The sequence below is a fragment of the Cetorhinus maximus genome, chromosome 24, assembly GCF_964194155.1.
Source record: "Cetorhinus maximus chromosome 24, sCetMax3.hap1.1, whole genome shotgun sequence".
Taxonomy (NCBI): domain Eukaryota; kingdom Metazoa; phylum Chordata; class Chondrichthyes; order Lamniformes; family Cetorhinidae; genus Cetorhinus; species Cetorhinus maximus.
In genome coordinates, this window is record NC_135902.1 from 45,055,188 (window position 1) to 45,078,076 (window position 22,889).

General features: G+C 44.2%; 1 protein-coding gene across 1 annotated transcript in view; it reads left to right on the top strand.

Moving 5' to 3' along the window:
* Positions 1-22,889, top strand: part of LOC144699540 (dynein axonemal heavy chain 17-like) — a 785,608-nt gene that overhangs the window by 626,274 nt on the left and 136,445 nt on the right. Inside the window, 3 exon segments of the mRNA XM_078570587.1 lie at positions 3,840-4,047; positions 5,411-5,526; positions 8,407-8,599. Of these exon segments, the coding sequence (XP_078426713.1) occupies positions 3,840-4,047; positions 5,411-5,526; positions 8,407-8,599 (517 nt within the window).

Here is a 22,889-nt window from a genome sequence, read left to right on the forward strand (position 1 = left end):
ACGCCTGAACAGAACATCTGTTACCAGCCTGACACAACTGTGGACAGCTGATTGGGAGACTCCACAAAGATCAACTGACCCCTGGAAAGAGCCGGAGGCATAGAAATTGAGGGCCACTTCAGCGCCACTGGCATGCGGTGTCCACCCACACAGTTGGAGCTGATCTCAGGGCCGATCATCTGACAGATGGAAGTCATGGTCTCCCTTGAGGGGCCTCCTTTGGCATTGCATCTCAGACATATTGAGGTAGCTACATTGCCGCCTGTAAATCCTGGCAGCAGGATCTTCTGTGGCCCCTTCTGCCTTGGACTTCCTGTTGGCCCTGCGCCCCTTGGGCCTGCACCTGTCTTCCCACAGGTAGCTCCCCTGAAGACTGAATATGGACTCCTGGTCTCCTGCCCCTTCTGGCCCTCTCTTCCTCCTCAGAGGAGGTGCCTCCAACGAAGACCACAATCCCCATCCTCAGGATAAGGGAAGGCTGTCTGATACCTGGAAGGCCCCAAATGTTCTGATTCCTCCAGAGTCCTGAACTGAAGCATGTTATTTTTGTCAAAGCAGCTCTGAAACGAAGTGAAGTTATTAAGCAATAAACTAAAGTTCTAACAACGCGCATTAGCGAGCCCACTCACCCCTCTTAACCCGCCCATGGATGAGGTTTTTAAAAATGTGGTTTACCCGCCTGCCTGTTGTGCCTATGCAGCGCCCTGAAAATTGCACGGGCTGCGCAAAATCATTGTCAATTGCTGCCTCAAGGGCCTTAACTGGCCCGTTAATTAATGGTGGGTGCGCCTCTGAACTCATAGTGCACCAGCCTTCCAAATTATCGCAATGGCATGCAGTGACGTCGGGGCGCACGCCTGGCATCATCGCATGTCATTTTACGCGCTTGCGTGTTGGCCTCGCCCCTGCACGCCAACTGTGAAATTCTGCCCTTAGTGATTATTGAGATTTGTTGTTGCCTGTCATAGTATCAGATAATGGTCATGGCACACCCCATGTTTCTCACAGTGTAATGGCTAAAGAGGTGATAGGGAAACAGACAGCAATCCTAATGAGATGTGCCCCACCCATCCCCCAAACACATATATGGTCACCCCGCACGCCATGTTTCCCGCTCTTGTGGGCTCCTTAAAATTTCCCCTAGGAGGGAAGTTAATACAATTCATCAGACAAACTGGATAAGAAATTAAAAGAGAACTGACAGATGCAGATTGGTAATAAACTGGGTTGTTTAGTGTACTATGAATGTCTTCAAGCATTCTAGTTACTTGAAAGGCTTCCGATTATGCAACAAGTATGATATGACTGGAAGAATATCCTGGTATGTATGGCAGTTCAGCATTGCATCATCATGACTTGAGGATAAGAACTCAAAGGCAGCAATTGCTTCCATAGATGCCCTGAAGATTACCTAACTCAGGACTTTCAGGATTAATTGGCACTCTTCAGTCTGCTCTCATGTAGACCACTAGTCCTTGCTCAGCACCAATGGTCTCCAAGGAGTAATTGCAGGTATTTACAAGTTCTCCTTTCAGTAACAGTACAACTGCATCAAAACAGCCTACAGCCACCTCCAATGTCACTACAAGAGGTTTGAGTAGTCATTTAACATACCTTTACCATGTATACCATGACATCAGAAACAAGTCCTGCAAGGACATTCTCATTACTGTGGTAAGTGCCACCTCAGTTTTCGAAAGCTCCATAAGTTCCGCCTTAGCACAAACCCCACCACCTCCTGACACTGGTTAATGATAATTCTGTGCCTGATGGTACATGCTTCCCCTCCATGTGCTCAGAGATAATTGGTTCATTCCATGTCTCTTCCCCTTGATCTTCTGTAGTTGAAAGGCCTAATCCCTTTGCAATGGCCAAATAATGGAGCATCAGCAAGTAACTATAATTTTCAAAATCCTCTGGCCTATACCAGCAACAGAAATTGAACATGAGAATTTCAGTGATCTGCTCAACTATTATTCTTACAGCACTCTATACTTTATTTTACTATTTTCGGCTTCAGATGGTGAAAAGGGGTCATCATCCCTGAAAGCAGGTTTGTGTTTGTCCTCCCTCTTCCAAGGACCACAGCTGCCTCTGCCTCTTGCGCCTCCTCCTGCATGCTTGTGCCATGATGCTCACTCAGTGCCACTCTATCTAAATGCATGCAGGACCCACTGAAAGTGAGTGCATCCACACTGGTGGACAGTGCTCTTAAAAGGTATGATGGTGCTTCTTCAGATCTTTGTTAGTCATCTTGTCCTGGTGATGGAGAGAGAGAAGGTCTTTTTGGGTGGACATCTGCACCTGTGTGAAACACAAGAAAAGATCATGAGATCTAACCTTGGAAAGCAGAAGCCTCTGCATTTCCAAAGCTTCCCTATGTGTTCATGTGTTCGGCGTGCTGTTGGATGGGTGAAGTGCAATGCACCTCTTTAATAAGCGCCTTGCCCTCTATAATCGCCATCTCCACCATGAGTTTCCATTTTGCCAGGGCTGTCTTGCTTGTGGTCTGCAATCCTGGCTACTTCCAGCACTCTAACCTCCAATGGTGTGATGATTTGAAGATATGGCACCATTCTATCTGTTTGGGCCTTCTCGCAGGCATCATGTGCCCAATTTCTCCTGGAAGGACAAAAGAGAGTGTGATAAGGCACTGGTGCCATCTATGGTCAATACCAGCTGTCCCAATTCATTGGAAGGTGCAGGTTCCACTGCTGGCAGGTCCTCAGTAGCACGATGGCTCAGAGCCATTCTGAGGAGAGAGTAAGTAGCCTTCCAAGTTTTGCAGCAATGTACACCCTGAGGCTCCTCAGGTATGTCTGCTGGAGGGTGAATATCCAGAGGTTGTCCCCTTGAAACTCAGAGCCCATTTCTGTTACCCCTCGGGAGCAGACTTGTGACACAGAAACAGTCCCAAATTCTGTTTCCCACCTACGCAGTGAAAATCCAACACTGTTAGCCTGAATTTCAAGATCCTAGAATATGTCAGATCCAAACCATCATCAGCACAACTAACAACTACCCCACCCTATCACCACAAACCCCCACCCTACTGCACCCCCAACCTCCCTCAACTTATCTGAGGGCCTCTGCCAGCCTTATGTGTCTCTTTTTGGACATTCGGTCCTCACACTGCTTTGCTGTTTACCCTAAGCCCTGCTACAAATATTTATCAAATCTTCCTTAACCATTCTCTAGCAAAGCATTTCATCCTCCTCAAGCTCTCTTGTTTGTATTCCCAAATAATTCTTATTGATTTTTTTAATACAAAATCCTTCGCTTCTAAAGTCATTCTGACTGCATCTTAGGCTCTTTATCACACCCTGCACAACTCTTTTAAGCTTTGAATGTTGAATTAATTGATTTCTTCAGAGCTCCATTGTGTTATTTGATATGTCACATTTCCATTTATCTTATATCATTACTTTCCATTCTATGGTATTCTACCATACCATATTATGGTCCTTACATACATAGTGACCTCTACCCAGTGTAATCCAAGCTATGTTTCACTAAGTAGAACCAGTGAGAGAAAAAAAAACATAAAAATAAAAGATGTTTAGACAATGAATACTGGACATATATGATCCTTCATTGATTTTGACTTGAATGTGTACAAACATATTTTCCAAAACCAATTTTGGATTGAATACATTCCTATTGTTTACCATTGATCATGTGTTATGCTTTATATGTTGAATATATTACTTAAGTTTTAATATTTAAAAATTGTTATATTCTTTAATATAACATATTAAAGGACTACTTTATTTGGGTGAATTCTTAATGATTTGGTTACTTTTAATTGAATAATTATTTGTTTCCATCACTTTTAATAGGCCAATTCTTGATAATCCAATATTTGATGCTGATTTTATTCGTACGAAATCCATAGCTGCAGCTGGTCTTTGTTCATGGTGTATAAACATTGTAAGATTTTACGAGGTGTTCTGTGAAGTGGAACCTAAGAGGATAGCTCTGGCACAGGCCAATGCTGAACTGGCAGCTGCACAGGAAAAACTTGCTGGTATCACACGTATGATAAATGTAAGTTTGCATGTCACATAATGTACTACACTAATATCTGCTCTTTTAAGCATTTAATAAGAAGTTTGAATATACACAATACTGCAGGATATACTTCAAAAGGTAAAATTGCATTTATGTTTTAAATTTATAAAGCCCAACTAGAAATGAATCTTGATATTCATTCTATTTCCTGAACAACTTTTACATCCACACTAGGCTCTGTCATAGACAAACTCACAAATAATTGTACCATTATGTCCTGTCTCATAGTCTCATATTAAATGCTGCTCAACATTACCTCAAACCACACAAAACTCCATTGGGCCCCCTTCCTCTAGTGAATTGATTTCAAAAATCCTCAATCTTATTAAAAATCCCTTCCAGTATTGTGCCATCCTAATTGGCAAATGTCTGTAGCGGATGTCTCAGTTCATACCCTCCACTCTTCTGAATCTGGACTACTGCCCAAATTGCATGCCTCCGCAGACCCTTAATCCACTTGTCCTTGCACTCTAGAACTCTCTGGGATAGAAATTAGTACATGTTGCGCCAGTTTTCCAGGCATTAAATGGGCACAAAGCATAACAATTTAGTAGTAGGTCAGCTTGGGTCCAATCTGCGCAGGCAGTCTAACTGCCAAATTCATGGGGTCCCAAATGCATGCCAAAGCCAGACAATTAGACTCTAAATATGTAACATTAAAGGCTAAATGCCTAGTGTTCAGGATTCTTCAACACTTAATTTTTCTTTTAAATAATTTCTGTGGAATTCAGGAGGAACAGGACTGCTCTGCCAACCATCACAGTCCTGGCAATCAATTGCTAATCTGTTCCTTCTCAATCTGGAATGAAACTCCACCTAATCACATCTCTTTCTATCTTCAAAAGTCTCTTCAAAACTTAGTTTCTGATGGCCATTTTCCCTAACTTTCTCCAATTTTTGTTCACTTCCAATCTAATCCTTTGTAAAGCACCCTGTGAATTAGAGGTGTTAAGCAAGTGTAAATTGTTAAATTTGGAGCAATAACAAAGTAGTAGGCTATTGTAATCCATGTACATGCATCTTTGTTGTTTTGAATATTATCTTTTACATTTATTGATTTGTAACACAAAATCTGTTTGTTACTTTTAAATCAGTACATGAATATTTTAACATGAAAACTAAGAAAAAGAATATTGTACTGAGATATCATAAAATCAAACAGGCTAGAAGTTACAGTTGTAATCTTAGAATGTGACTAATTCATGCACACTATTTTTGTTTTATTTGAAATGTCTAAATAACTCTTAAAATATCAGACAGGAATATTAAGCATTATTGCAAACAGCATTTTGTAGATTGCAATCTTTTCCTCCTATCATTTTTCAATATTAATTTTCAGGAACTTGATGAAAATTTAGCAAAGTTGACAGCTGAATTTGAAAAAGCCACAGCTGAAAAACTCAAATGTCAACAAGAAGCTGATACCACCAACAGAACCATTTCACTTGCAAACAGGTAAATTCAGACTTGTATAAATAGGACTAAATGAGCAAACTGTGCTAGTTCTAGATCCTTAATTTTTAGCTATATATTTTGTCTTTGGGTTAGGTTTCATGTCACCATCTATCTTCTTGAACTTGTTTATTTCTCTTACATTTTCCAGTGTTACTATAGCTGGGAGGATGAAAAATTGAGTATGACAAGCCCACTGGATCCTTACCCCCTTGTACAGCTGTAAGGATGTTTAAGCATCACTTTGGCCAGATATTGAAAGCATGTATTTAAATATGGGCAGGCATATTGAAATTTTCTTCATTATCAGCCAATAACACTAAACTTCAGGAATGCCATAGGATCACAGGCTTGTGGTGTTACTATGATAGGCACAATACTTCAGGGTGTTGAATTGATAAAGGAATGTCCATAAAGTCTTGTGCATTATTAGAATTTGGCCAATTCCTCCAAGGGAACAGAATATTTATACTGTCCAGGCAGTTGGCCTCATAGTCTGCTCCAGATTTCCAATTCTTACACTATGAACCTGCACTGTTTTAACAGTGACCCTACCCAAGCCTTCACTCAAAGGTATGTTGCTCTGATCATAAAGACTTCTGTATTTTCAATGGATTATCTCTAGCTTTTAGGTAGATAGAAATAACTCTGTTCAGAAAAATAATCAGCTGTTCACATGCAATGTTCTATGGTCACTTGTTAAGGGCTTTTGCAAAGTTTTTAAAATAGATGGTCCCATGTCACCTTGACTCAAGGTTGTGTTCTCATCTCTGAGGCACAGATCATGGATTCAAGACTTGCTCCAGAGTTAAACTTCAGCAATACAAAAGGAGAAGTGGATTGCCAAATGAACCATCCTTTTGGATGAGACATTAAATTAAGGTCCCATCTATGTTCTCAGGTGGACATAGAAGATCCCATGACATTTTTGGTTAACAGTTGGATCTGAATAAGCATTGCAAAATGAGATTTACTAGACATTTATTTCATTGCTGTTTGTGCAAAATTTGGCTGCCATATTATCCAAATTGCAAATTAGCCCAGATTTTCCTCTTGGTGATGAAACGTTGGCACTATTGCACAAAAAACATCCACCCATACCTTGCCCATGGGCCGCAGCAGGAACTTGCTCCCCCAGCTGCAGCATGTCTCCATTGGTGAATTCATGCCTGAGGTCTAGCAGCAAGCCATATTCTCGGCGCAGCCAAGCCCCCATTGACGTCATTGAGGTCATGCCCCTTGAGATCAAGCAGTCAGTCACTATTCAGGCTGGCGCTTTACAATACTTTATAATGATTTTAAGTAGGTTTGCACTTCAAAAACTTATAAATGCTTTTAATGACTTTTAAATGCTCATACAAAAAATTTCAATGCTTATAGCCGTTTGGTCATACAGAACTTGAGTATTGCTGAAAAAAGAGACATGTCTAAGCTTTTTGTCTTCCCCTCATCAGAACACTCACAAGAATACCAATATAATGGTGAAAACAATAATTTATACTGTATGTGAAGAGAGTGCTGATTGATTAGCAAGTGGTGTTGCCATGGAGAATGCACCACTGATGATGACTGACAGTTAACTGCCAAGCATTGTTTGAAATTTAAATCAGGCAGCTTACCCTGATTGGTCAAGACATTGTCCTGCGGTATGAGCCAGCAAACAGCTGTCACTTATTTTGTTTAGCTGAAACAGGTGCAATGTATGTACACGTTCTTTCTATCTGCAAAGAACAGGGCCCTGTGTATTAATATATGTAGCTTCCAGTACACGCAATGTGGCACTTTTGAATGTACTGGAAGCTACTTATATTAATACACACAACCCTGTTTTTTGCAGACAGAAAGAACATGTACATACATTGCACCTGTTTCAGCTAAACAAAATAAGTGACAGCTGTTTGCTGACTCATTCCTCAGGGCAAGGCCCTGACCAATCAGGGTCAAGCTGCCTGGTTTAAATTTCAAACAATGCTTGGCAGTTAACTGTCAGTCACCATCAGTGATGCACTCTTCTTGGCAATGCCACTTGCCAGCCAGTCAGCACTCTCTTCACATACAGTGTAAATTGTTGTTTTCCCTCTTGTATTGATATTCTTGTGTGTCCTGATGAGTGCAAGACAAAAAGCTTAGACATGTCTCTTTTTTCAGTAATTTCAATACATTTAAAAACCTTAAAACCTTTTTAAAACTTTTAAATACTTTTATCAGCAGTAGTGCAATGAAGAGAAAATTACTTTAGCTGTTAGTGTACTGCAGAGAAACTGATAAGGAGACATGCCCACAATTTCCTGGCACGTATATCTCATTAGGATTATTATTGGATATTAAACTGTATGTCCTTAGGAATTTTTGTGCAGTCAGCAGCAAGCATTGATGCCTAGATCCTGAGAGGAAAATCCAGGCCAAAATTGCCACGCTAATGGTTCCTCCCGCTTAAAGAGTAGGCATGGTGGGACCACTGGCATTCTCAGCGTTCATTGCTATTGTGAAAGGAAAATCCAAGTCAGTGACTATACTTCAAAAGTAATTAATTGGTTGTGAAGTGCTTTAGGGCATCATATGAAAGGCCAAAATGAATTAAAGTTCTTTCTTCTAATTGGCGGAATATAACCTTCCCTTATTTGTTAGGCAAGAATTCAGTTCAGAGGAGTTTTGCAACATTTTGACCTTTTGGGCTGTTTTCACAGAAAAACGAGGTAAACTGTCCCTGGGTCACACTTGCATAGCTGCTAGTCCATGATTTAGAATGACATTGGTAAAAGGCTGTGAGCAAATCATCTTTCTACCCTTTGTCCTAGTTTATAATCATCCTATTGTACAAACTTGAAAAAAAGGAGGAAAATAGAGGATATTTATATTAAAAAAACAATGATCTTTTTACAGACTTGTTGGAGGTTTGGTGTCAGAGAAGATCCGCTGGGGTGACTCTGTGGCTAGGTTCAAGGAACAGGAAGAAACACTGAGTGGAGATGTGCTTCTTGTAACAGCCTTTGTTTCTTATGTTGGATACTTCACAAAAAAATACAGAAATGACCTTTTGAATGAACACTGGCTGCCTTTCCTGCAAAAATTAGAGGTGTGATGATGTTTAAAATTGCTTGAGAGGACTAGTATGGACTTTTAACTTAGAGCCAATATGCATCAATGAATATTATTCAAGAGCATGCCTTCCTCATTTTTCTGCTGATAATTGAGTTTGGCTCACAATACTAACCTAAGTTGTCTACAATGCTGATTTTATTGTACTGGAAGTGGTATTGAAATTTCATCAACTAAATATTTATCATGGGATGTGGACATCACCAGCATTTATTACCATTCCCAAACTAATCTTGAAGTGGTGAGCCATTTTCTTGAACCGCTGCAGTCCATGTGATGAAGGTGCTGTTTTAGTGCTGTTCAGTAGGGAGTTCCAGGATATTAACCCAGTGATGATGAAGGAATGTTGATTATATTTCCATATCAGTGTGGTGTGTGACTTAGAGGGGAACTTGAAGATTATGGTTTTCCTATTTTTCTTCTAAACCGGCACATATAGCGCTGAAATTACATGAGCTACGAAGCCAAATTTTGTGGCCTATGGGTTTAATTTGCAATGTGACAGGTAAAGATGGAATGATATTAAAGACATGCTAATGCTGGAGTAAAGTGAAGAGGTTGGTTGTGATTCTTCTTTCATGGGAAGTGCTGATCAATGTGCCATTACAGATAACCCTGGCTGATTGCCATGCACGTCTTCTAACGGCTTCTCCTACATTCATTTATTCCTGCTGCTTTCCTTCCTTTGATCAGAATGCTGCTGGTTCAATGGCTTGTCTGCATTGCAAGGCAAGGTTACACAGCAGTCAACAATGATATGGAAATGTAATGGGGTCAGTAATGAATCCACATCATCCTTAAAAAAATAGCTACTTTTTAGTAGTGGTTGCTTACCATACCACGTCTGTGCTGGTAAAACCTGAGCAAAGACTTCACTCAGGGTAGCCCTTCTTGGGCTCCTCATTACCATATACTCGATATCCCCAAAAATTGTCCAATGCCAATCTGGCATTGAATGATTTTCAGATTTCCTTGGGACGCCAAACATAACTGCAAAATTGTATATTTTGAACCTCATTTTCCATCTGAAAAATGGGCAGAACAATGACCAATTTCTACTACTCCGATGTTTAGTTTATCTTCATAGTCCAACAATATTTTTAATCTATCCTTCTGAATATCTGTTGATAGTTACAGTTTCTGCACTAGAGAGGGTGCAGAGGAGATTTACCAGGATGTTGCCTGGGCTGGAGAGTTTTAGTTATGAGGAGAGATTGGATAGACTGGGGTTATTTTCCCTGGAGCAGAGGAGATTGAGGGGGACATGATTGAGGTGTATAAAATTATGAGGGGCATAGATAGGGTAGTCAGGAAAGAAGGTACTTATTTGACCGGCGCAGACTTGATGGGCCGAAGGGCCTTTTACCGTGCTGTATCTCTATGACTTGATGACACCTATATGCCAAACTACTGAAATATTCATAATGATCGTGAAATAAAACATGCATGTTTTAACTGGATTTTTATATGTTGAAACTTGTTTTAGAAGTGTAAAAGAAAAAAGACTACAGCCCATCTAGTTTAAATTCTAGTATTTGTGTGATGCAATAATAATGGAGTAATTGACTAATTATAGCAATCAATCTCTATCAATTAGTCTATAACAGACCAAGCAAGGAAAACCACAGTGGTTGAAAGCTTTGGGACCCATGGGCAGAATTTTCCCATTGGTGTGCAGGGGTGGGCCCCGCACGCACGCACGTAAAATGACGCGACGTGACATCAGGCGAGAATCCCAACGTCACCGTGCGACATTGCGATATTTCAGTGGGTGGGCGCACGATGTTCTCCGATGTGCACCCGCCATTAATTAACGAGCCACTTAAGGCCCTTGAGGCGCCAATCGACCGCGATTTTTCAGCGCCCGTGCAATCTTTGGGTTGACGCACAGGCGCAACGGGCAGGTGGGTAGGGCATATTTGTATAAACTTCATCCACAGGCGGGATAAGAGGGTTCAGTGGAGTCGCGAGTGTGCTCTGTCAAATATTAATGTTTCAAAGTTACTGATACTTGCCTGTGTGATCTGCAATACTTCAAAATGCATACCAGCTGCTTGGTCTGGACTCACAACCTTCAGGTCAGCACTCTGCAGTGAGGAATCTTTTTTGGGCCTGCATGTTTCAGGAAGCCTTCCCTTAGCCTGGGAACTCTCCGCTGGAGGCACCTCCTCTGAGGAGAAAGGGAGGGTTAGAAGGGAGAGGAGGCCAGGAGTCCACATTCAGCCTCCAGGGGAGCCACCTTTGGGGATTCAGGCACAGGCAAAAGGGGTGCAGGGCTAAGAGGTATTCCAAAGTGGAAGGGGCCTCAGAAGACGCCACTATCCTGCAGCTAGGGTATACAGGCGGTGAAGCAGCTCAATATGTCTGAGGTGCAATGCCGAAGGAGGCTCCGTTTCTCCACTCTCCACAATCTTGCACTGGAAAGGGATGACGCTGTGGACGATGAAGACGTAGACACATTGGCTGCGGCTGCACACGGCGTGTCCAACAGTGAGTCCGAGGATGAGCACGCACAGGGAAATGCTGAGGGGATAGACGTTGACCTGGGCATACTCCAGGGAGGCAGGGACACCCGGGAGGCTTTAATCCAACTTCAGCTAGCACGCCACATATGGACCTCCAGGACAAGCCTGGGCTGTATGCTCCATATTCGAGACCTAGGTGAAAAATCTGGTAAGGAACATTAACTAAGGTCCTTGTTAATAAAGCTGAATGTCCCACAAAACACTCATTACATTATTGGAAACCATCCACCTGCAGAACAAAAGAGGCAACCTCAGCCATGGTGACATGTCTGAATTTAATATTGCAACCAAAGAAACGTAATGACACAAAATGAAAATGGTGTTAAAAATCACACCAACTCATAGAGACCTCATTGCGGGCCAACACAAAACCACCAGTGATAAACCCATGGTGTGCCTAAGGTGCCTTATGTTTACATTTTCGGGTGCTACATCTTGGTGCTGACCCCTTGCTGGGAGTGGCATCTGAGACAGTCTGCTGTCCTGTTGGCCTCAATGACCTTGGTGGTTGTCCTCTGGCCTGTGGAGTCTGTGATGGCCTCGCCAGGGAGAGAGCTGCCAGTTTCACAGCTGGCATCTCCCCATTGTCACAGCCTCACCGGATGCAACGGTCACTGGCATAGGGGCAGAGGAGCTGCCGCCCTCATCCAGAACGCCCTGAGAGGAGCCTGCAGAGACAACAGGCAACTATTGCGTCTATGTGAGATCGCTTTGGACCTCCCTGCTCACCGTGGATGGATGGGCACCGAACTCAGAAACTTGGTACCCAGACCATCTCCCACACTGGCACTGACCAGCTGAGGTCAATGCCTATGTGAGGGATTGCTGGTCAGAGTGCATCCCCAAGAAGCCCTGATGGGTCTCCTGGAGGAGCCTCTCCATGAGAGTCGCCACTCTCTCCATGGAGGATGCATGGCGCTTGGACATGAGGCTCATTGCTTCAGTAATAGCCCGCATAGACTCCTCCACCATGGACACCAAGCCAAGCATAGTCTCATGTACCTTCCCCAGACGCTTCCGCACGCCCAGCCACATTTCCTGCGCTTGCTGCATCGTGGACAACTCCAGAGGCACATCATCAGGCACTGTGGCTGCTAGCGCCATGGGCACTCTCTGTCTCTGCCAGCTCCTCCAGCGACTGTGAAGTGCCCTCACCACTGTGCCCCGGGACACTAGCCAATGTTCTAATTCCCACCGAGGTGCTAGTATCTGCACTGGTGCCTGCCTGGCAGAGATGGTGTGATGCTGATGAGACTTCAGGGCCCTCAGGTGTGAGAGGGGGCCTCTGCTGCTCCTCCTCCCGGCCCTGCTCCACTGATGCTGAAAGGAAGAACAAGGATATTGGATCAGTTAATTTGAAGAAAATGTCAATGTGCAATCCTGTCCCCCAGATCATTATGCGCTCATGCTTCCATAAGCAATGGACAAGCCATGGAACAAACTTCAATCACTGAACATTCAGCACTGCCAAGGCTGCTGGAAGAACAATGGTGACCTCACTGCTGGGCAAACAAATATGCCCATGGCACCCCAGCCTCACCGACACTGGTGGACCTGGGCGCATGGCGCCTCTCTAAATCGAGGGCCTCCTGCTTGAAGCGGCTGAGAATCGCTAACTGTGCCGGCCCGTCACGAGTCCTCATCCACTTGGCTGCATTATGTGCATTCTTCTCTTGAAAAGGAGGAAGAGCATTGATTAGTGCTAATTGTACCTGGACTCTCTTCGTGGATGGCCCACCCCAACCAGAGTGGAACATTGCAGGGCTCCAGTGTCTCCTCACCCCGCTGCTGCCGAACACTCACACAAAGATGCTAGGCCTGTTACCCCCACCCCCCCAACCCCTTGGCCAAATGCTGCCTACATCACATTAGGCACCACACGGTCTAACCTTCCATAGCAAGGAGGCACAAGCACGTGGAGCGCAGAGGACAGCAGATTGATTGGTGCCATGCCACCTTGAAGCTCCCCTCCCAGCATGTCATCACCCTACTTTGACATGTCTTGGAGTTCCAGCACTGCGCCTAGGTGCAGCTCCTCCAGGTTGCCCCCAAAGCAGGAATGTACGTCTCAGTGTATCATATGCTGCGGGTGCAGAACCCATCTCTTCACCATCCTCTCAGGGTGACCTCAGCATGGGCAATGTCTGCTGGCCCACCCAGCGAAGGACACATGCCGTCAATGATTCAATGCAGTCACTACACTCAGATTTAGGGGGGTGGACACCAGTGGGGAAAGCCTACCTGCTGGGTTAAGTGACCAATGCCAACATGATACTCATCCTTTCTGAGCGCAACAGGTAATTGAAGCGCTTGCGACACTAGACCCAGATGCGCCGCACCACATCGCGGGAGCTCACCACCTCCACCACTTCCTCCCAGACATGTTTGGTCACGTGGGGGAGGCCTCCTCCTCCCGTCCTGGGGTACCAGGACCTCCCGCAGTGCTGCCTCCTCCTCGAGGAGGGCAGCAAGGCAATCATAGGAAAAACAAGGGGCACAGTGCCCCCCTGCCCTACCCTCCTGCCTGGTCTGCTCACCAGCAGTGCTCTGAGGAGCCCTTCCAATGGCCATGATTCGCAGCCTTTGAAAGGCTGCGGCAACTTTTGAAAACAGGCCGCCGGGTCATTGCAGTCCCGCCATCGCCCGCCTACTCCGCTGTCCTCAGGAGCCGTGATTCATGCTGGGCGGGCCTTAATTGGCTCGCCCGTGTAAAATGGCAGCGCAGACCTGATCGCGGGCAGTGATTGGGTCCACGCCCACACACGCCCACTCCCGCTCTGCCCCCTGCCAGCCAGAAAATTCTGCCCCATTAGGCCAAAGAAACCTGTTCCTACCAAGCATGCTCCACATTTCCTGTCTCAAATTACTCATTTGCTGTATCTCAAAACGTTATTTTCTGAAATAAATTAATCTAATTTGCATTTGAATGAATCAATAATTAATGCCTCCACCATCTCCCTGTTCCATAGATTGACCACTCCCTCACTGAAATACTGGGGAGGATTTTCCAGGGCAAGGGGAGGCTACTGAGGAAATTAAACTCCTACCACATGCCTTCAAGATATGGGAGCGAGTCATGGACCAGAGACTGAGAAAAATAATGGAAATCCATGAAGAACAGTTCAAGTTCATGCCTAGAAGAAGCACCACTGATGCCATTTTTGTTTTGAGACAACAGATGGAGATATATTGGGAAGGCCAATGCAACGTGAATATTGTATTCATCGAGCTGGAGAAGGCGTATGACCTGATGCCTCGGGAACAAATATGGAGATGTGCTAGAATTAATGGAATCCCTGAGAAGTACATATAACTATTACAGGACATGTACAAGGAGTGCCAGACAAGAGTAAGAAGCAGTATGGGGGAGACTGAGAGTTTCAAAACCAAATTGCTAGATTGCATCAAGGATTGGCACTGAGCCCCTTCCTCTTCCTGATTGTCATGGATGATTGAGCTGAGAAAGTGAGATCGGACGTGCCATGGTCAATGATGTTTGCAGATGACATTGAATTATGTGGTGCATTGATGTGAACATGACTGATCTGGAGAACTGGAGAAAAGCGCTGGAAGGCAGATATGATCATCAGTAGACCAAAGACCCAATATACAGACTGTCAGTTTGAGCATAGGGAAGACAATCAGGGTGAAGGTGCAAAGACTTGTGAAGACTTGGAGAAAGTGAATAGTTTCTAGTGGTCAGTGGTGACAGAAGATGGAAATATGGAATTTAAGCAATGGATTAGCTCTGGTTGGAGTAATTGGAAGAAGTGCATTTGAGTGGTATGTGATAGAAAAGTATTGCTAAATTTGAAAGGAAGAATCTACAAGACGGTTGTGAAATCAGCTTTATTGTACAGTGCAAAAACTTGGGCAACTTCAAGAAGAGAGGATCAATGACTGGATACTAATGAGCTGTGGATGCTGAGATGGATATGTGGAGTAACAAGAAAGGACAAGATCAGGAACAAGTATATCAGGGAGTCAGTGAAGAGTACCCAAGTAGAGATTGAAATGGTATATATGTTGTTGAGAGAGAGTGGATATGTGGTGAGGCGAGAGCTGGGAATGGAACTGCCAGGAAGAAGGAGAAGGCAAATAAAATGGAAGGATGTGTTGACAACTGACTTAAAAGCAGCAGGAATGAAAGAAGATCGGGTGGCTGACAGGAGAAAATGGAGAAGGATGATCAACCAACATTGCAAGTATCCCAAGTAAAATTGGACAAGCCAAAAGAAGAAGAAGAGAAGGCGAGTTTTTGTGCATTCAGGGAATTAAATCCTCCAAAACTTACATTGATTTGGGATCCCAACACCATCCGACCCTCCTCCGTGTTTCTGATGAGCAAGACTGAAGTAAAGTGGATATCCCTCATGGACCTGTGAGGTAACTAATTAAAGTAATTTTTACGATTTCGGTGGAGACCAGTAATTTTTTTTTAAAAAGAAATCCGAAATCCCAGTTATTTACTGAAAGAATCAATCCACAAGATTCCACGGTTTAAAACATAAAGGTTTTTTGCTATACAAGAATCAAACAAAGCAAATACTAAATACTATCTTAGCTAACCACCAATACTCTAAAACCTAGAATCGACATAAGTTAAATGTGAATTAACAGGCAAATTGCAGCCAATTTTCAACAATAAATTACACATTAAATGGCAGATACAACTCAGGCAGATACTACGAATTGGCTCAGCTGTTCACTGAGCATATGGGTCGTCAATCTCAGTCACAAAATCCTTCAAACCTCTCTTCCTCACAAAGAATTTCAGCTCCTCTCCTTGGAGCTAACCTGATCCTCAGCCGACAGCAGCATACCACCAACCTGACTTTCACAGGCACGGTCTTCACCAAAAATGACAAAAAAAAAATACATACAAGAAGGAATGAGTTTTACAGATGATGCACGCACTTAGGTTATTAATGTAATAACAAGAAAACAAGTCATGTTTTTGAATTAGTCCTTTTAAGATGAACTTGTTGCAGGCCTGGATGGGGTCCGCTCTCATGGCTCCTTGAATGTGAATGGAGGTTGGAAGTCTCTGGGTTTGCAGACACAGTTACGACTGAGCTTCTGTTAAAAAAGAAAAATACTTTTGTTGCAGGTGAGAATAAATTAACCCCTCCCTCACTGCCTCAGTTGACTAGTAGTTAGGCAGAATTCTGCTGTCTTGCTGGAGGAATAGTACCTCTTGTGTCCTGTTGATCTCCATACTAACTTGCCCCTGGCTGGTCCGTGGAATAATAAGATGTTTCATTTGATGTCAGTTTCCAATATGTCACCACATGATCAATACTTTTGTTGTCCACACAAATGATTCAAAGTTAGAATCTATTGCTACACAATTTTTTATTCTTTTTATTCATTCAGGGAATGTGGACTTTACTGGCTGGGCGAGCATTTATTGCCCATCCCTAGTTTCCCTTTAGAAAATGGTGGTAAGTTGCCTTCTTGAACTGCTACAGTCCATGTAGTGTAGGTACACCCACAGTGCTGTAGGAAGGGAGTTCCAGGATTTTTACCCAGCGAAATTGAAGGAACGGCAATATATTACCAAGTCAGGATGCTGAGTGACTTGGAGGGGAACTTCCAGATGGTGGTGTTCCCATCTATCTGCTGCCCTTAATCTTCTAGATGGTAGTGGTCATGGGTTTGGTGAATTCCTGCAGTGCATCTTGTAGATGATACACACTGTTCCTACTGTATATCGCTGGTGGAGGGAATGAATGTTTGTGAATGTGGTGCCAAACAAGCGGGCTGCTTTGTCCTGGGCAATGTCAAGCTTCTTGAGTGTTGTGGGAGCTGCACTCATCCAGGCAAGTGGGGAGTATTCCATTACACTCCTGACTTGAACCTTGTAGATGGTGGACAGGCTTTGGAGAGTCAGGAGGTGAGATACCCGTCGCAGGACTCCTAGCCGCTGACCCGCTCTTGTAGCCACAGTATTTATTTGGCTAGTCCAGTTCAGTTTCTGGTCAATGGTAACCCCAAAGATGTTGATAGTGGGGCATTCAGTGATGGTAATGCCACTAAATGTCAAGGGGCAATGATTAGATTTTCTCTTGTTGGAGATGGTCATTGCCCGGCACTTGTGTGGCGCGCATGTTACTAGCCACTTGTCAGCCCAAGCCTGGATATTGTTCAGGTCTTGCTGCTTTTGGACATGGACATCTGAGGAGTCGCAAGTGGTGCTGAACATTGTGCAATCATGAGCAAACATTCTGACGTTATGATGGAAGGAAGGTCATTGATAAAGCAGCTGAAGATGGTTGGGCCGAGGACACTACCCTGAGGAACTCCTGCAATGATGTCCTGGAGCTGAGATGACTGACTTCCAACAACCAAAACCATCTTCCTTTGTGTTAGGTATGACTCCAACCAATGGAGAGTTTTCCCCTGATTCCCATTGACTCCAGTTTTGCTAAGGCTCCTTGATGCCAACTCTGTCACATGCAGCCTTGATGTCAAGGGCAGTCACTCTCACCTCACCTCGGGAATTCAGTTCTTTTGTCCAAGTTTGAACCAAGGCTGTAATGAGGTCAGGAGCTGAATGGCCCTGGCGGAACCCAAACTGGGCGTCAGTGAGGAGGTTATTGTTAATCAAGTGCCGCTTGATAGCACTGTTGATGACCCCTTCCATTACTTTATTGATGATCGAGAGTATACTGGTGGGGAGGTAATTGTCCGGGTTGGATTTCTCCTGCTTTTTGTGCACAGGACATAACTGGGCAAGTTTCCACATAGCTGGGTAGATGCCAGTGTTGTAGCTGTACTGGAACAGTTTGGCTAGGAGCACGGCAAGTTCTGGAGCACAAGTCTTCAGTACTATTGCTGGAATATTGTCAGGGCCCATAGCCTTTGCACTATCCTGTGCCTATAGCTATTTCTTGATATCATGTGGAGTGAATTGAATTGGCTGAAGACTGGCATTGTGATGCTGAGGACCTCCGGAGGAGGCCGAGATGGATCATCCACTAGGCACTTCTGGCTGAAGATTGTAGCAAATGCTTCAGCCTTATCTTTTGCACTGATGTGCTGGACTCCCCCATCATTGAGGATGGGGTTATTTGTGGAACCTCCTTCTCCAGTGAGTTGTTTAATTGTCTACCACCATTCACGACTGGATGTGGTAGGACTGCAGATCTTAGATCTGATCCGTTGGTTATGGGATCTCTTAGCTCTGTCTATCACTTACTGCTTATACTGTTTGGCACACAAGTAGTTCTGTGTTATAGCTTCACCAGGTTGATACCTCATTTTTAGGTATGCCTAGTGCTGCTCATGCCCTTCTGTGCCCTTCATTGAACCAGGGTTGATCACCTGGCTTGATGGTAATGATAGAGTGGGGATATGCCGGGCCATGAGATTACAGATTGTGTTCCAAGTACAATTCTGCTGCTGCTGATGGCTCACAGCACCTCATAGATGCCTAGTCTTAATTTGCTAGATCTGTTCGAAATCTATCCCATTTAGCATGGTGGTAGTGCCACACAACACAATGGAGGATATCCTCAATGAGAAGGCGGGACTTCGTCTCCACAATGACTGTGCTGTGGTCACTCCTACTAATACTGTCATGGACAGGTGCATCTGTGGCAGGAAGGTTGGTGAGGATGAGGTCAAGTATATTTTCCCCTCTTGTTAGTTCCCTCACCACTTGCCGCAGACACAGTCTAGCAGCTATGCCCTTTAGGACTTGGCCAGCTTGGTTAATAGTGGTGCTATCCAGCCACTCTGGGTGATGGACATTGTGTCCCCCACCAAGAGTACATTCTTCACCCTTGCCACCCTCAGTGCTTCCTCCAACTGGTGTTCAACATGGAGAAGCTTTGCTTCATCAGCTGACGGAGGGTGGTACATGTAATCCACAGAAGGTTTCCTTGCCTATGTTTGACCTGATGCCATGGGACTTCATGGGGTCCAGAGTCGATGTTGAGGACTCCCAGGCAATTCCCTCCCAACTGCATACCAATGTGCTGCTACCTCTGCTGGGTCTGTCCTGCCAGTGGAACAGGTCATGCCCAGGGATGGTAATGGTCATGTCTGGGACATTATTTGTAAGATATGATTCAGTGAGACTGACTCTGTCAATGGGGTAATGTATGGTGGCTGTTCACACTTGCTTCTGATAAACTGGCATCTTCATACCTCCCTTTGTTGAGCTTTAAGTTTGCAGATGCTGTGCCTGGGGGCTATTATATTTGAGTTTCAGCAAATATTCAGACAATCGGAGCTGTATATTGCACAAGTGATTTCGCATCCAGAATGCCTTTTCAAAGGAGGGGGCTCCACCCGTGATAACTTACATTTAAATGGCTATCCAGAGACATGAGTTAGTTCTTCTATACACAAGCCAGATACGCTCACCTTCAGTGGTCATCTTTGCAGCAGCATATGATTCATTTTTAAAATCAAAAATTAATTTCAAAGAATCCACATTGAGTAATGTCATATCTTAAAGTTAGGAATATGATATATCTTTACCGGGCATGACAAGATCTGTTTTAACCCTCAGTTCAGGATTTCACAGCCAGTGCACACCTGTTTCCAAACTTGTCAGCAACTTGCCAGGTTCACTGAGTCAAGTGCACAATCTTTTGTGCCAGGTATGACTCCAACCAGTTGAGATGTACCACCTTAATTCCCATTGATTTTAATTTTACTAGGGGTGCTTGATGCTACACTCAGTCAAATTCTGCCTTGATGAAAAGGGCAGCCATTTTCACTTCACCTCTGAAATTCTTCCCTTTTGACATATTTTGAACAAAATATGATGTCAGCCATAGTTCATTTGGTAGCACTCTTGCCTCTGAATCACAAGGTTCTCCAGGGCTTGAGCACAAAAAAAGGTACTGAGGGAGCATTGCACTGTCGGAGGTGCTGGCTTTTGGATCAGACCAAGTCTTTCTTCCTTTTTTTATGTTTGGGCCAAGGCTGTAATGAGGTCTCAAACTGAGTATTCCTGACAAAATTCAAACGGAGCATCGGAGAGCAGGTTATTCCTGAGTAAGCGTTGCTTAATAGTCCAGTTGATCACACCTTCTATCACTTTGCTGATTGAGAGCAAACTGATATGGCAGTAATTGGCTGGTTTGGATTTGTCCTGCTTTATGTGGACAAGGCATGCCTGAACAATGTTCCACATTGTGTTGCAACTATACTGGAACAGCTTGGATAAGGGCATGGCTAGTTTTGGAGCACAAGTCTTCAGTACTATTGCCGGGATGTTGTTAAGATTCAGAGGCATCTAATGCCTTCATCCATTTCTTAGGGCAGAATTTTACGTCCCATGGGTGCCTGATCTAATCGGTTACAAAATTGCGCAAGAAGACATCAGGCAAGCATCCTGACGTCATCCCACGCTCACGCACTATTTCAGTCAGTGGGCACGTGTAAAAGTCAGAAGCACGCCCACTGATAATTAAGAGGGCAATTAAGCCCATTAACGAAGAACCAATTTTTCATGGTGCTTCCAAACACAGTTGGCGGATGGGCGAATCGGCCAGGCGGACTTTGCATTTTTCATGAAGCCTCATCCAAGGGCAGGATGAGGTTTCCATTATTAAATAAAATTAAAATAAAAATCTATGGACAGCATTTTTATCATCTGTATGTTAATGATTGTGATGCTTGGAAATTTTTTTCCTGGTTTTCAAAACATTATTTCATGGCTTTCGGATCTGCAGCTTCCTGAGGCAGCTCTCTGCCTTAAGGGAGCTTTTCCTCAGCGCTCGCCTACACTCGCAAAAACCGTCATCACCCGCCCTCCTCCCACCCCCACCCCAGCAGCGCTGAGCATTTCAGTGCGCATTTCAGTGCGAGGCCGATCACGATCAGTGGTCCATTTCCTGACCACTCCCAGGCCCGCCAATCACGTCCACCTGCCGAGCTGAAATTCAAGCTTTAATATCATGTAGGCCAGGATTTTCCATCCCTGCTGGAGTTGGGCGTGTTCAGTGGCATGAGCGGACAATATGGCGTGATCGGTTTCATGACAGCGTGATACCTGGCAGGCTGCGTTTCCTGCCACCTCATTGTAATACATCTGCAGGTCATTATTAGGCCAGCCTGCCGGAATTGTCCCCCCCACTTGATTGTCCGTCCACATCAGCAGGAAAACACGCCAATGTGATTCACAACAGCATATAAAAGGCGTGCACTTGGCGTGATAAACTTTGAGGAGAATCCAGAGTGAGTACACAACAACGATGTGCAGCACTCATCAGCACTCGCCTGTTGGACTTCAAGTTTGAGGCACATTGTGGGTGGGGGACAAAGGCTCGCATGCAGTTGAGGCGACTTGTCGGGGTGGGGGGTGGCAAGGGCTGCCTTGCAGTTGAATACAGCACACAAGCATTCGGGGTGGCGGGGAAGTGGCCACACATTAGGGACACCTTATATAAAGTGACCATTCCTCTGCAACTGATACAGTTCAAGTGCAGCCATTGATATGATTGGAGTCGGGCTTCTAGATAATCTGCCCACTCAAGCAACACAGAGGCATCAAAGTGCAACTAAGTGCTCCAGAGCTTTTCACTCTCACCAGCACAGGCTACAGTCATGTGTACTGCAGAACAGTTGTACGACTGCACAAGTTGTACAATCTCCTTGCTAAAGCTGGCCATAGAGCAGTCACTAGTGGAGGCGCTTGCAGCCCCTTGCAATATCATAATTCCGGTTTAGAACAGTCTCCCCACTGAGCCTGAGCTGATAGCACAGCATGCAGCCCAATGAGCAAAGCTACAGCCAATCTGTCAGGTGGAGTGGGGTGAAGGTTGGTGGGGTCTCGGGCAGCTGTACAGCACACTAATCTCTGGCCATCCAAGTGGTGGCCAGCACTCTCCGGGAAGCATTAAGGGGCCTTCGGACTTAATCAGGACTGGTTCTTAGTACACCCATGCTAACTCACGTGTCTCTCTCTTTCATCCTTGTCATGAAAATATAATAATTTTCATAATATTATTGTGATTTATTGTAAAGGTGGGTTAATAGTGGGGCTTGGATTAATTTCTCTGTGTGGATGTGTGTATGGGGGTTTTAGTTGAATTAGAGACAGCTAATCTGGAGCTTTTGAGTTATCAGGAGGGAAGCTAGGTTTAAAATGCTAAATACATAAACATGGTTGAAGTTTTAGGATGTGAGGTGTGAGGAACATTTGCATTTTTAGATAAACCAGAGTAGTTTGAATTTCAAAGAGCCGATGGGATGTTATCCCTAGCCATATGAAGCTAAGTGAAACAGCGTGTTTAATTTTCGCAAAGGTTACTGATAATTTGAGTACTATGGAAGATTTATATTATGGAAAAAGTAAAGTTGCAAAGACATATTGGAACAATGGAATTTACATTAAAAAGAGAGAAACATGTATAGAGGAGATGAGGTTATGTGTAAGAAGGAAAGAATTCTAAGATCTAACAAGTGTGAAAGGCCTCCAGCCTCTACGCTTCAAGTTGCTGTCTAGAGGAACCGAAGCTAAGAAAACTCACTGTGAATATCATTGTCCAGGATATTGACTTTGGAATTCGCTGCCTCAGAAGGTGGTGGAGGCAGGGCCATTGAATATTTTTAAGGCAGAGGTAGATAGATTCTTGTTAGGCAAGGGAATCAAAGGTTACCAAGGTTAGATGGGAATGTGGAAATTGAAACACAAGAAGATCAGCCATGATCTTATTGAATGGCAGTGCAGGCTCGAGCAGCCAAATGGTCTACTCCTGTTCCTATTTCTTATGTTCTTAT